General features: G+C 45.3%; 1 protein-coding gene across 1 annotated transcript; it reads left to right on the forward strand.

Annotated features, from left to right (window-relative positions):
- The first annotated feature begins 682 nt into the window (after nt 1-682).
- On the forward strand, nt 683-3,202 carry LOC147455908 (pentatricopeptide repeat-containing protein At2g13600-like). The gene has a single exon (XM_086514532.1). It carries the CDS (start codon nt 810-812, stop codon nt 2,718-2,720), a length of 1,911 nt encoding a protein of 636 aa, XP_086370658.1. The 5' UTR covers nt 683-809; the 3' UTR covers nt 2,721-3,202.
- The last annotated feature ends 12,213 nt before the right edge of the window (nt 3,203-15,415 follow it).

The following is a 15,415-nucleotide window of genomic DNA, read 5'->3' on the forward strand; positions in this document are numbered from 1 at the left end:
CAGCTCTCACTTACGCCTGCAACAACTGGCTGCAAAGAGAGAGCCCCCCTTGTCTAGACTGATGTCCTACTTGAGCTTCACGCTTGTCGGCTACACGTATTCAATGCCCCTAATGGAAGAAATACACCAAGGCACCTACTGTTGAGATGAGCTTCATGCAAAGAGTGATACCATCTCCCAAGGCCACCTCGCTCCCCTACTATCGGCCACCTCTACTCTCTGCGATCCCAACATGCACGTTGATGGACCTCCTGCACGAGGCAACCTGGCTAACTCCACGCCTGCGAGGATGCGCGTGCATCTGCTACCTTTTAAAGCTCTCATGAGAGCGACAGAAAGGGCTCCTACAAATTGCTCATGACAAAAGAGAGAGGAAATCCTTTAACAATCAAGCGCTTACACAGAGCTGCACCACCTCTTTCCTAGCATGCGCTCGACTTGAGAGAGAGAGAGAGAGAGAGAGAGAGAGAGAGAGAGAGACGCCCACACCACCGCTGCCCTTGCAAAAAGCTTCCAAAAAGAGAGAGAACCACGGTCCAGAAGCAACGAGGAAGCTTTTAGCCGCCCACCACCTTGCCACCTTGCCAATGCCGGCCCCCCTCCATTTCCTTGCCTATTTAAAAGGATCTATACTGATTCTCCTCGATTGGGAATAAAATCAAAATCGTTCAGACATATTGGGTACCTAGTCACACGATTTGAGTTCAAGACTCGTCGGATAGAGATCTGAAGTCTACTTCTCATCTTCGCTGTCGTGACCCGGAGGTGCGATTCGTGGTGCCTCTGCGAGATGGAGGTTGCCGTGGGCGATGGCTGCTTACCTACCGTGGGCTCCAGCGAAACGCCTGCGAGTTTCTGCATCTACTTCTGCCCCATCTTCACTCCTAAAAGGCACTCAACGAGAAGGAAAGCTCGATTTTTCCAAGGACGGTACAAATGGCTCCTCCCAGCTCTGCTCAAACCTCCCTGAAGAACCTGCATCACTAGTTTCTCTGCTAAGGCTTCACGGGAAGCATAAATCGCTCTCTGCTGGGAAACTTTTGCATGCGCACATCATCACATCTAGCTATGAGCATCACATCCTCCTTGCAAATTGTCTTATTGGCATGTATGGTGCCTGCGGCAGCTTACACGATGCCCAACATGTATTTGACCGGTTGCCCTCCCCTAATGTTTTCTCATGGAATTTGTTGCTCCATGCGTATGGCCGGCATGCAAGCTTAGCAGATGTGCGGGCTCTCTTTGAAAGGATCCCTCATCCTGATGTATGCTCTTGGAATACACTCATAAAGCTGGTTAGCCAACATGGTTGCTTGGATGATACTAGAGTTGTCTTTGGGAGGATGCCTCATCGAAATGTTGTGTCGTGGAATGCCATGATTGCAGCATCTTCTCGACCGATCAAGTATTGCCAAGATGCTTTGTTTTACTTTCTGCAGATGCAGCTTGAAGGTGTCTTGCCAGATAAGTTCACATTTGTGTGTGTTATTGACGCGTGCATGGCCCTAAGGTCCCTTGATATTGGAAAGATTGTTCACGTTTTGAGTATCAGCGTGGGAAGTAAGGGTGATCCGATGGTTGGGACTGCCTTGATTAATATGTACGACAAGTGCGGTACCACATTAGACGCATTCAATGTGTTCAAAAGAATCCCTTGTCCAGACGCCATTGCCTTGACAGCAATGATGGCTTCATTTTCGCACAACGAGCAGGGCGAGGAGGCTTTAGATCTCTTCCACTTGATGCTACAGAAAGGTATGAGGCCTGATGTAATCTCGTATGTTTGTGCCCTGGATGCATGTGCTAGCTTGTCAACCCTTGAGGAAGGGAGGGAGATGCACTCGGCAGTAGTGCACATGGACCTTGGAAAAAATCCAGTTATAGAAACTGCTCTTGTTAATATGTATGGCAAAGGGGGAAGTTTGTTTGATGCAAACAGCATCTTTTGTAATATGTCATTTTACGATGCCATTCCTTGGACGGTTATGATTGGTGTGCTGGCTGAGAATCAAGAGCATGAAAGGGCTCTTTCTCTGTTCTATCAAATGTATTTTAGAGGCTTTTGTCCGGACGAGGTGACATTTATCTGCATCTTGGATGTGTGTGCTGGGTTGGCTGCAATAGACGAGGGACGCATCATTTATAGTGCGATTATTGAAAAAGCACTAGAAGAGAATGTAGTAGTAGGAAACAATATCGTGAACTTGCATGGAAAATGTGGTTGCCTAGTTGACTCGAGAAGAGTTTTTGATAGACTACCCATCAGGAACACCTTGACATGGAATATCATGCTTGGAGCTTGTGCCTCTGTTGGGAATTACTTGGACACTTTACTACTCTTTAATGAAATGAAGTGCGAAGGAAAACAGGTAGACGAAATTACGTGCCTTTGCATATTAATGGCATGCAGTCATGCTGGGCTTGTTGAGTTTGGTAGGTATGTTTTTGCTTCCATACCTTTGTGCCATGGGGTCATCTATATAAGGGATCATTATGTGTGTATGGTCGATCTTCTTGGTCGGGCTGGACATCTTGAAGAAGCTGAGGCTTTCATTGAAAGCATACCGTTTGCTTATTTTCCGATGTTATGGTTATGTTTGCTAGGTGCGTGTAAAACACATGGTGATATAGAGCGTGGAGCTCGAGCGGGAAAGTGGTGCTATGATTTGGATCCGACAGATCCTGCAGCTTGTGTTGTTTTACTAAACATGTACTCTTGAGTCCAGTAATTGGAATGATATAGAAGAGTAATGAATCATTCAAGGCGATGCTTGTGGCGAGCTCCATTAGTTTAAATGTACTGATAGCTCATCATTTGTGATTCCAGTTTATATGATCTCTAGACTGGCCCGATTCTTGAAAGCAATAGCTTCCAATCACCATGATCTCTAGATGAAGAACAAAAAGGGGTTTTGGCGATTTGAAAGAATCACTTAGAGAAGATGAAAAGCAAGTACTAAAGGAATCTATACACTACAAATCTAACCAGTAGTACGAGCTCTACAAGACAAATTGCTAAGAACAAAGCAACCATACAGAACTAAACAGGCCCATGCGACAATGTCAGTCGACACTCTAACTGTTTATCTTAGAATGCTACAACTATGGACGGCCCTATATGATGAAGTGTCGCGCCTTGTGTCTATAAAGACCACTGGTATCTACATGGTATTCAAAATTTTGAAGTGGACTTTCAAACCTAGCTTCTAATCTTGTTTCACCCATTATTGGACATATCTCTATGTATGGTTCTCCAAAGGCTTATGCCTTGCATGTTTTCTCATCTTAATTTTGAATTTTCCTTTAATTATACTTATAGTGGCATTAGAAAAAGTTATCTCCTAATATAGTCTTGCTTAGTAGTTGTTTTTACACCTTAACATAGCATGTGGACCTTTAATGTATGCGTTCAACTTGACCAATGTCAACAAACTTTCTTGACCACGAAGTAGAGCCAATCAAGAGTTTAGGGGTCCCATGGGTTGGAGCTACTCTTGTTTTAAGAACTTTTGTCTTCTACATAAAAAATGTGCATACATGTGAACTTGTGATTATTAAAGTTAGCTATTAAATAAGCTAGAGTCTTGCATGAGTGGTAAGAGTTGTTTTGGTCAACAGGTGTTCTCTCGCCAAAGAGGTTGGCACGAGCATGTTCAGGGTGTTAAAGCATCTCAAGTGAATAACCCAATTTGTTCTTAGTTAATCAATTGTCTATAGGTATTTATTTTTATTTATTTGACATGATTCTGGGTAGGGCAATTTGTGAGGGGGTACTTAAGGCCCGAGGCTAATAAATAATTGCACCCTAGTATAGAAGTGCATCCTAAGCCCCCATAGTAATTGATCATTACTTCATTGCCTAGTTGGTTGGTTTAGCAACTCTCTCTCATGCATTCTCTCTAAGCTCTACACTTCCGCATCATGGACTAAGAAGGTGACAAAGGGTCAGTGGAAGTGTAGGAGACAAGAAGAGCATGGACAAATCATACATGATTACCTCTAATTGAAAATGTTTTAAGACACAACTGCACAATAAGAGCCTCCTCAACAACAGTGTCACCATTGTGTGACTTGGGCATACCAAGATCTTTTGTCCCCTACCTCTGCCAGCTGTCTGGAAACCTTAAAAGCCCTAATTAATAAACGATCATGTGATATCTCTCCTTGATTCTATCTACTAAAGTCACTTGGTCTGAAATATGACTTCCACCTTCATGGATGTTGCAACAAACTTGGCTCAAATAATATCATAAGGTATAGAGGGCTTGTTGTGATACTATGCGCCATCATGAGTACTTGTGGTCGCTTTATTTGTGTCCATGAATATGTGGCTAGGCATGGTGCCCACACCATAGCTCCGTACATCATTGCTGGCAAGACTAGAGTGTCAAAATGCCATACCTTTGTTCGAAGCTCTTGAAAGGGTGCTTGGTGGCACTCTCTCTCTAGCATAGCCAAGGCGGCATATTCCTATGTCAATCCAGCCCTAGTTGTTAATCCCATAGCGAATCATGTGGTGATGGCAAAAAAGTGACTCCAAGGTGTACATATGAAGTGACCAACTCCATGTGATCTCTTGCAAAATTGAATGTAGCCATGCTCTTGCCTTGTCTTGAGGTGCGAAAGATCATGACCTTGGTCTTTCCAAGGTTCATTGTGAGGCCTCTGTGTGTACAAATGTCATCTTATGCATGTAGGGGCTATTGTAGACCTCCTAGAGACTTAGAAACCAATATAATATCATCATCATATTACATAATATGGATTGGGGTACCTACCAAGTCGACTTTGTCACAACCAACACATGTACTGAATTCAATTACCTCGTATATGTATAATCTAAATAGTGTGGGAGAGAGTAGCCATCCTTGCTTAACACCAATAGCCCTAGCATTGGTCTCTGACATACCTCTAGGGCATCAAACTCTCCCAAATACCCGTTCATATAGTGCATAAATGCCTCATGTCATGATTCGGATCTGATGGTATACCAAGTGGTTTTAGGTTTTGGAAAAGTCCATCTCTCTCTCTCTCTCTCTCTCTCTCTCTCTCTCTCTCTCTCTCTCTCCCCTAGCACCCCTCTCTATGATAGCCCCCAAGGCTCTTTGTATATACGGATCTACATTCATACCATCTGTTTTGGGTCATAGTCCGAGATTAAGTTGGGTCCTTAAAATGGGCTCCATGGTGGAAGCTCTGCATTGCTGCTATATGTAGCAATGAGGTTAGATGTGTGGTGATAACATCTACGGGTGGCAATGGATTCATGAGTAGAATTGCATCATGTACTTTGTTAGTGTATATGTCATCCATATCATGTGTGAAGTAGATGGTAGAACGTCACTTGGGTGCCAGCTAGTCGGAATGCCAAGTATATATGATCAGCATTGATGGGGCGTGATAGAATAGAGGACAACTAGCTATGAGGCCTCTAATGACTCCACAAGATAATCCACCACAATGCCTTTTGTCTCTGTACGTCCTTGGCTACTAGGGTAAAGGTGCCAGTAAATGTGCACCTAACAAAAAAGAGGCAATTTTGGGGGGGATTTTGCTATTCAATGCAAATATGAGATGTGCACATATATATGGATTTGTCTTTTCAAGGCGCATTTTTCAAGACCAATATTGATATTTTTTTAGAAATTTGTGCTAGTATTTCAAAACTTTGAAAAATGACTCTAAAGGGGCACTTTTGTTCCAAAAGAAGGTCACAAAAAGATAAGCTCTCAACCAATCACCTTTTACGATTTTTCACTTTTATTGGCACAAGGAATGCTTACTAATGGGCCTCATACACTTGGCCATTCATGCATGCCTCCTTATTGGTACACTTACCCTATGTCATCTCGTTATAAAGAACAAGATGGTGGCATGATCCCAGCTCTAGTAGGTGATTCCCATGGTGGCCTTTGTCTGGCCCTAAGTCCTTTGATGTGTGAGTTTTCTCCACCTCTTCTAGCTTGCATCCCCGTATCCTCATAGTCATATATCTCAGGCTGTAGATAGTGGAAACAAACTCTAGTCGGGTTCCAGCATGGTCGATAAGAATTGGTAATTACCGAACACAATTACCGTTGTAACTATATAACACATAGTCAGTCAGAGGCCCAACCAAGTAATTATAAATAGGGTCAATTACTCATTTTGCGGGTTATTGTTGAAGTTGTAGTTTCCGGAGTCTACTATCATTCTTTGTACTCATTTGGCATTTGCTCTGAGCATTATCTAGCTCTCCTAGTTGTATCTAATTGCATTTATATAAATTCAATATCTAAGTATATTCCAATTCCAGTTCCAGTCTCTTGTCTTCTATTTCCGGTTCACTCTGATCGTATGCCATCTGAAGTCTGTCCGTCTCTCTAGTTGGGTTCTAGCTTAGTCGATAGGAATTGTAATTACTAGACACACTGCAGTAACTGTGTAGCGTGCACACAGTCAACGGTCGAGTACTTATAAAAGGGCCCATTACTCATTTTGCGGGTTACTATTGAGGTTGTTGTTTCCGGAGTCTAGTGTCATTCTTTGTATTCATTTGGCATTTGCTCTAAGCATTATCTAGCTCTCCTGGCTGTTTCTAATTCCAGTTATATAAATTCAGTATCTAAATATATTCCAATTCCAATTCCAGTCTCTTGTCTTTTGTCTCTTGTTTCTATTTCTAGTTCACTTTGATCGTAAGCCATCTGAAGTCTATTTGTCTGATCTTGTCTGACTAAGTGTAACTCTCCAACTTGGAATAGCTGGCAGAAGTGACCAGTTCATTCCATTTTGGCAATCACGGTGGTGAGATGAATAAATCTTGATAGAGAATCTATCTCCCAATTGGGGTTCGGAGATAGTTGGAATTGAACCGTGCCGCCCAGAAGAGTCGACTGTGGAAAGAGGTTCACGAGGAGATTCATGGAGGATCAGGATCAAATCGAAATCCTTCCTGGGGAGTCAAGAGCAAGGCTTTGATATTGGACTTAACTTCGGACATGCTACGAGGGATGCTCTCGGTTGAATGGGTATCACAGGGCAGAGAAGAGCGACACTGTGCCGAACGCAGAAATAATAGGGATGAACATTGATGACGAGTTTGTTCAGAAATGGACTGATTTTGTAGTCTAGGAACCGTCAACTTTGTCGCTCCAGATAACACTCAAAAGTACCATTGACCATTGCTCAACAAAAGTATACTTCTTGGTCACTTTGTTTGCTCGTATGAAGGTGTATGAGCAATTCTGGAAGTTCTCAAAGAATGGTGGCAGCAAACCTTACTCCAAAATATTCAATCACATAAAATTTGTGGTTGTCAGAAGAGGGGTCACAACGTTTTCGATGCTGAGGACTGTCCATATCTGGTTCTTCAAACTTTGGTGGATATGCAGATGCAAGTTCAAAACCGATTGGATGACGACATGCAGCTTCAAGCGGAATTTCTTAAGTCATCAAAAACTTTATGCGCTATTTTTTCAGATTCTACTTCGAGGCAGCGACTTCGGAATGACCTGAAGCCCCATCCTCAGGAGCTGATGTTGTTGGAGGTGAGCATTTCCCAATTAGATGAAGAACGGTTAGAAGAACCACATGATCTGATGACTAGTCTTGCCTAGGGAAAGGTACACATGGCTTGTGAGGAACTAGATCATTTCCAAGACCTGCTACAGACTATGGATTCTGATACCAATCTAGGGCTGGAAGTTGAAAGGCAGCAGCAAAGGCCACCAACAGATGAATTTGAAGGCACTACCAAGATCACAACGCTAGAAGCCTGTCTTTCATATTGCATGATGGGGGAGGCACTACAACCACAGGTGAGGGTAGCTCCCGAGCGGATGGAGGCACTCATTATAGAGAAAGTGATGGTGATCCATGAGGAGGGGAATGTACTTGTCACATGTGAGGAAGGGGGAGTGCAAGAACAAATGAGGAAGGGGGAGTGCAAGAACAATGCAGTATGGAGAAGTTGTATGGTTGTGACCACGGAATGCCGAATGAGAATCTTATTTCTACAGTTGTCTGTCAGAACTTTGCACTGTTTTTTTTAGATTCTGCTTCGGGGCAGCGACTTCAGAATGACCTGAAGCCCCATCCTCAAGAGCTGATGTTGTTGGAGGTGAGCATTTCCCAATTAGATGAAGAACGGTTAGAAGCACCACATGATCTGATGACTAGTCTTGCCTATGAAAAGGTACACATGGCTTGTGAGGAACTAGATCATTTCCAAGACCTGTTACAGACCATGGAATTTTGATACCAATCTAGGGCTAGAAGTTCAAAGGCAACGGCAAAGGCCGCCAACAGATGAATTTGAAGGTACTACCAAGATCACAACACTAGAAGCCTGTCTTTCATATTGCATGATGGGGAAGGCACTACAACCACAGGTGAGGGTAGTTCCTGAGCGGATGGAGGCACTCATTATAGAGGAAGTGATGGTGATCCATGAGGAGGGGAATGTACTTGTCACATGCGAGGAAGGTGGAGTGCAAGAACAATGCAGTATGGTGAAATTGTATGGTTGTGACCACGGAATGCCGAATGAGAATCTTATTTCTACAACTGTCTGTCAGAACTTGCCTTTCAATAGGAATGAAGGAGTTCACAATTGTTGGAGTAAGGCGTTGCGCGCCTTTGCCCGGACGTCCGACCACCCGTCCACGTGTGTACACTTCCTTATTCATTATATACTTTCTTAAGAGTTTTATTAGAGACAATTAGACCCTATGTTAAGCCCTCCCTTTTTCTGTTAACCCCATGATTTTTTCCATTGTTGTCTAATCTTGTTCAAGTTTGTTGGAACTTGGGTTAGCTCGAAAAATCTCGCTCGATGTTTGGAATTGCTTATGAGAAGAAGAAGAGCATTTTAATGTCGTAGGAAACGATCCCAAGAGACCTAAAAGATCTATCCGACGAGGAGAGTTGAACTCAAGACCTATTATTGAAGAGAGAAATGGCATAACCAATCTACCACACTTGAGTGTGATAGAAAGAGAGCAAGCGAGAGAGAGAGAGAGAGATTTATTAAATGAAATGTTATATTAAGGTCTTCCAAAAGCCAAAATAACCTATGACAGAGTTACATCAGGGTGAATCTAATCCTAGGTCTTAATAAAAAGTAAGAAGCTAACTAAATCGAAACACCACTAGTGCTGTGAAAGCTGGGTATCAAGAGCCTAAGTGGTACATATACAAAAAGTAGGTGTGCATCTCAAAGAATAGATACAAAATGGTGGATATATCAAAATTTGGAGATGGCTCCCATTAGTCATCGTTGGTGATAGTGTCAATATCCTCCATGGTGAGAGTCTACACAGGGTGTCTTCCATGTCTCACCAACATAGATCTGATCCTCTGTTGCAACCTCCTCCATTGGTGGGAGCATCCCCTCATCCTTGACCTCCTAGATCTCCCTAGCTTTGCTGTTCGATCACTCAATATACCTTTACTAATGATATGTCATGTTTCCTTGCTCTTTGGCTGGTCTCGTCTCTGCTCAAATCTCTGGATGGAAGAACATTGTAATCTGTCTCTCTGTGCGTGAACATCTCTCTCAATAACCCTACTCGAATATCATTGAATCTCTAGTAGATAGAGGCCTAGACATCTCTAATCATGGTATCTCATACCTCTAGATAGAGGCCCAAAACCCTTGCTAAAGGGGTAGTGAAAGCGGCCACATACCTTATAGTATGCTACACAGTGGCCTATTTCAATCGTGTCCAGACCAAAGTGTTCAAAATAAACCTCCATGTATCATGACCAAGGGGGGGGGGGGGGGGGGGGGGGGGGGGGGGGGGGGGGGAGAGAGAGAGAGAGAGAGAGAGAGAGAGAGAGAGAGAGTCTTTAAAAGTCCAAAATGACCTATTAGACCAAACTGATACAATCTTGACGAATCTAATAAATGTCAACGTAGAAGAGAAAACGAAATGAAATAAAATAATAAAGACTAAATGGCTACTGTCATGGATCTAAACAACTCAGAGCTATGTAGCACTATAAAGTTTGTGACGGTGAAAGAGTGGGTAGTACAATCCTAGTATATGAACATCAATGTCCAAGAGTGTCCGGCATCAAGTGCTTTCCGGAAGATGTATTACATCGATTTCGCTGTAGAATATCGGCTGGGGAGAGAGAGAGAGAGATGAAATGAAATGAAATGTTATATTAACGTCTTCAAAAAAGGCCAAAATGACCTATGATACCAAAAAGTCACAATTGGTGAACCTGATACCATGTCTGAGTACGGAAATTACAAAGTTACAAAGAGAGAGAGAGAGAGAGAGAGAGAGAGAGAGAGAGAGAGAGAGAGAGAGAGAGAGAGAAATGAAATGAAATGAAATGTTATATTAACGTCTTCAAAAGGCCAAAGTGACCTATGAGACCAGAAAGTTACAAGGTGGTGGATCTGATACAAAGTCAGAATAACAAAATAACAACAATACAAAACAAAGATATATACTATGGGATCCTAGACTGGTTGATGTGAACTAAGCAAAAATGGGCGGCTTGCTGGGATAGCTGAATCACAGGAGATCTAGCATCGGTCGTTGGCGGATCTCCTCAATCTCCTCCATGGTTAGTAGTCTGACCGGGCGTCGTGCATGCCTGGCCAGAGTGCTCCGAATCTTTTGAAGTAGCCTCCGTCGATCCTGTGTAGTCCTCCGCAGTCGTGGGTGCCTGGATTTCCCCAGTTCAATCGCTCGGTCAATCACTATGCCTCTAAGTGTGAGACAAGGGGGAGCTCTGCTGTGGGAGTGGCTCTTGCGGCTGTCCTGTGTCTGCTCTGAAGAAGTTTGTGATCCGTCTTTGAGACTGGATATCTCTGTGTCTAGCCTCGCCACTCATCAGGCTATCTCTGTGTGTGCGTAGCTCGAGCAAGAACAAACCCAGGCATCTCTGATCCTCGTATCCCATGACTCTTGAGAGTGGTCCAAAACCCTCTCTGAACAAGCAATGGAAGCGGCCTCGTATCTCATAGTAGACGGGGCAGCGGCATGTATAATGCAACTCTGTCTCAGGCTCCATGTCACACAGGGGGCATGTCCTGGCCTCTACTGGTACTCCGCTGTATCTCTCAGTCTCAATCCGCAACTGGTGAGAAGATGTGCGTAACTGGCCAATAGCACATCGTATCCCATGAGACAAGTGGGTGTCCATGTATGTGGGTCTCGTCACAAAATCATCCTCCGTAAGCTGGAGAAGATGGTCTCTGTAGAAAGCCATCTTCGTGCCCAATTCCTGTATTGGCTGTATCCATGTACTCCTGGTGTCTAGCTGGGTCAGGTCTTGACGGATGAGCTTGGTGATCTCTGACTGTGTAAGAGTGAGAGATGGTGCATCCAATGAGATTGGAATGGTGGAAGCTTGTCTATGCTGAACCCATGCGCCTGAAACCATGATGCCATCTCCCCATACCAACATGTTGTATCTCCTTGCATGGCTAACTGTTGAGAGGACTCAAGTGCAATGCGAGCATATCTATCTCTAGGAAGTTCCCATGTGCGGTTTATGAAGGAGATTGATCTGGTGAGCGCCTCAACCACTAGTGGGGGGGCCGCTAGCTCTGCTCGGATAATGGCCCGTGGTACTGATGCCTTGGCTCTAATGAGCCGCGAGATCATAGAGACGAGAGGTTTCTCCATGTTCCCCCATCCATCTGTGCGACCCGGCCTCGCGTGGTGATCCAATGAAGGTCCCCATATCTCAGCTCCATAGAGCAATGCTGAAGCCACCAAAGTGTCAAAGAGCCAGAGCTTCATCCGGGGCTCGTGAAACTGAACCTGCGAACACATCTTCTCCAATCTACCCAATGCTGCGTGGGCTCTAGTCAGTCTGGTCTCTGCTGCTCTTCTGAGTGAGAATGCAGGTCCGCTAAAAACCACTCCAAGGTAAGTGTAAGCATCTGTGTACTCCACATTCTCCCGGCCGTATGTGAATGTAGGTGCTGACCTCTTGATCCACTATGGGGTGGTATTAAACACCATAACCTTGGTTTTACCAAGGTTGACAGACAAACCACTTTCGTGGGCAAACCTATGCAAAGCATCCAATTGACGTTGCATTCCCTCTGGAGATTCGGAGATCAACACTATATCATCAACATATAACAAAAGTGAAATCCATGTCCCTGCCAACTATGCACCTCTATCACCATCGCTCTCAATGTAGTCAGAAACCTCATCCACATACATACCGAAAAGAGTAGGAGAGAGCGGGCAGCCCTGCTTCACCCCAATAGTGGAGTGAACCGGTGTAGAAAGTTCCTCAGGGGTGCGTACATGCCCTACTACTGATCTGTACAATGCCATGATCCCCCAAATGAGCTTTGTGTGACTCCCATTTCCTATAATCTGTGCATCAATCTAACTCTGGGTACTATGTCAAAAGCTTTGTGGAAGTCCACAAAGCTACAATAGATCCGACTCCCATGAGATCTGCCCTCCTCGATGATGGCCCTGAGTGTCAAGATATGGTCAAGAGTAGAGAAGCCTCTCCTGAACCCTGCCTGCCTAGCTGCATGCATTCCTTCCCTCTTTGCCCATCTACTCAGCTGTTGCTCAAGAATGGATGCATACAACCGTGCCAGTGTGTGTCCAATCATGATAGTGCGATAATTCCCAGGCTCCATGGGTCTCCTGACTTGAAGATAGGTACAATCGTAGATAGGCTCCAAGTGTCCGGTAGGCCCTCACACATGGCACGGTTAAACATAACTGCTAGAAGATCTGCTAGGTCTTTGGCATGCATGAAATGCTCAGCGACTAAGCCATCATGATCATATGCTCTCCCAGTCCTCATCCTGTCAATGGCTTTCTTCACCATCTCAGCGGTGAAAAAAGCACGTGTGTGGGCAGGGATCGGGGGGGTTGGGAAGGGGCGGCTGTCCAGGTACTATGTACAAAGATGATGCGTACTGACCCCAAGTCTCTGTGGAGGAAATAGCAGGGGGGGGCGGGACTGCTCATGAAAGAGCCGCCACGCCTCACGCGAGTCCTGACTCAAGAATAGCTGGTATAGATCCTGCTCGAGTCGAGCCAAAAAGGCCCTCTTCTTCCGCCGCACCAGGCGTCGTAAGTCAATCTGTGACTGTCTGTGAGTGACGTCCCCCAAAAGTACCTCCCTCTGAAGTCTAGCTCTAGTCTGGTGGCACTCCTCATCGTACTAGTTGTTCGGAGGCATGCTCCCTGATCGGCGTCTCTGCTCAAGCTTGGTGTGTGGGTATGCCTCTGCTGCTGCATCATGTAATGTCTGTGTCAGTATAGTAGTTAGCTCCTCCAGAGATCGCCCCGGGTCCTCGGTGCATAGGCGTCTGTAGATCCCGTCTATGTATACAGAATCCGTCTCCCGTGTGAAGGTGTAGCGAGGAGGGGCTACTACCCGTGGCTTGTGTGCTACATTGAACTGGAAGGAGATGGTCATCGACACCAGAGCATGATCCACTGCCACCCCAACCGGTCTGGGCCCAACTCTGAGATCCTGGATACTAGAGATGAGATTCGGCTGTGCCATGACATAGTCCACTGTGCTGGCTCCATGTCTGTGTGGGAAGCATGTAAAACCTCCCGCAGCAGAAAATCTCTGTAGGCCATTCAAGATGGCCAATCCATGTGCGGTGCCCATGTCTATCAGGTGTCGCCCATACTCAGTATATTCCACATCGTGTGATAGTCTGGACATGCCCGTCTCTACACCATCTAGCTCTCTCAGCATCTCCTCTGAAGTATCGTAAAACATTGTCTGGTGATGGGCAGTCCTAGCATTGAAGTCCCCTAGAATGATAATGTCACCATCTCTAGAGAACTCCCATATGTCATCATCCAAAATAGAAAAAGGGGACTGTCCTCTGGCTGATGCATAGACTGATGTACTCGGGGGAAAGTAGCAAATAGCAATGTAGAGATATCTGCCTGTCTCTGCTTTCAATCTCACCCACATGTACTTAGCCTGCTCATCCCTACGGGCTATATGTATAAATGGCTGCAGATCCTCTCTAAATAACACTGCCACTCCCCCCGAGCCCCGTCCTCTGTGCTCTGAGCGTGTCTCCTGTCTGTAAGCTGTCTCCCACCTGTATCCACTGATGTGAGGGATGGATTGCCCAGGGGCCTGGTGTGTCTCAGAGTAAAAGATGATGTCTCTTCCAGTAAAACTATCCTCAAAAGCACCCACATCAAGACGCATAGATCCATTACAGTTCCAGGCAGCCACTTTGAGTGTGGTCCCATAAGTCTCGCACCGTCATGTGGAGCGTCGCTCTAGTATTACCACTCTTCCATCTCGATAAAAGGCAATCTTGCCTTTTCCCCTTGCCGCTCTAATCTCCGGCATTACTTCTTGCATATGAGCGATCTGCGAGAGGGTGAGATCATCCCCGAGAAAGTTGCCAGTCTCTTTAAGAGTGGGTCTTTTCTTCAAGAAGGACTTCTTCGCTTCCATGGAGGGAAAACGGAGGATGAGTGCTCTTTCTTTTGAGGTTTCCCCACTGCTTCCATTTTTCTTCATGTTGCCCACTCTCCATGCTCTTGTGTGCGTCGGCTCATGAACCCCCGTCAAGGCCATGATTTCTTTTACCTCTTTGTCCACATTGCCTTCGTCTTTAAGACCGCAAATTCTCAAATGTAAAGCGCGCACCCATCTTCTTTGCTCCTCCTCTAGTGTCTGATTAATGATAGTGGGTGTGGACGTGCGCGTTATCTCCTTGCCTTTTCCTTTCTTGGCCACCTTGATCCATTTCTCGGCTTCATCCGCCTTCTGTTGAGTTTTGGTAAGAACATCCACCCAAGAAGTTGTCATCTCTTTGTGTTGCTCTTCTCCCTCTTCGATGGCCCGTACTTGCTCCTTGATCGTGTTGATTTCTTCGACTACTGAGGGTTGCAGTTCGCCCTCTTCCAGTGTGTTTCTTGATTGTGCTTCGGCGAGATCTTTCTTGAGTGGTGCATTCTCTTCATCCTGAGTCGTCACTCGGTCTTCCAGCGTATTTATCTTGCTCTCTTGGATCAACACGCGTCCTTCGAGCATGTTTATTGTGCCCAAGAGATTGTGGTTCATCTTGGTAATGGTCTCCATCATTTCCTCTTTGCACTTTTGAATGGCATCCTCTAGGGGGTCGGCTTTATCGTTCAGTTTCTTCATGCTTGATCGCTGTCCGAAAAAGAGCCAGTAAGCGCATGTGTGCATCCACACTAGCAGCGGCGTGGTAGCTGGGCGAATGGGGGAACGCAAGGAGGTATGGCAAGGGAGGGGCAACAATAGAGTACGGACCAGAGAGAGAGAGAGAGAGAGAGAGAGAGAGAGAGAGAGAGAGAGAGAGAGAGAGAGGGGGGGGGGGACGGAACAGCGCACGGGGTAGGGGAGAGAGAGGGAAATGAAATCTTATATTAACGTCTTCAAAAGGCCATAGTGACCTATGAGACCAGAAAGTTACAAG

The sequence above is a fragment of the Adiantum capillus-veneris genome, chromosome 6, assembly GCF_014529385.1.
Source record: "Adiantum capillus-veneris isolate H3 chromosome 6, ASM1452938v2, whole genome shotgun sequence".
Classification (NCBI taxonomy): domain Eukaryota; kingdom Viridiplantae; phylum Streptophyta; class Polypodiopsida; order Polypodiales; family Pteridaceae; genus Adiantum; species Adiantum capillus-veneris.

Excerpts from the sequence above, each read along its gene's own strand:
- LOC147455908 (XM_086514532.1), top strand. The coding sequence starts at position 810 with ATGGCTGCTTACCTACCGTGGGCTCCAGCGAAACGCCTGCGAGTTTCT.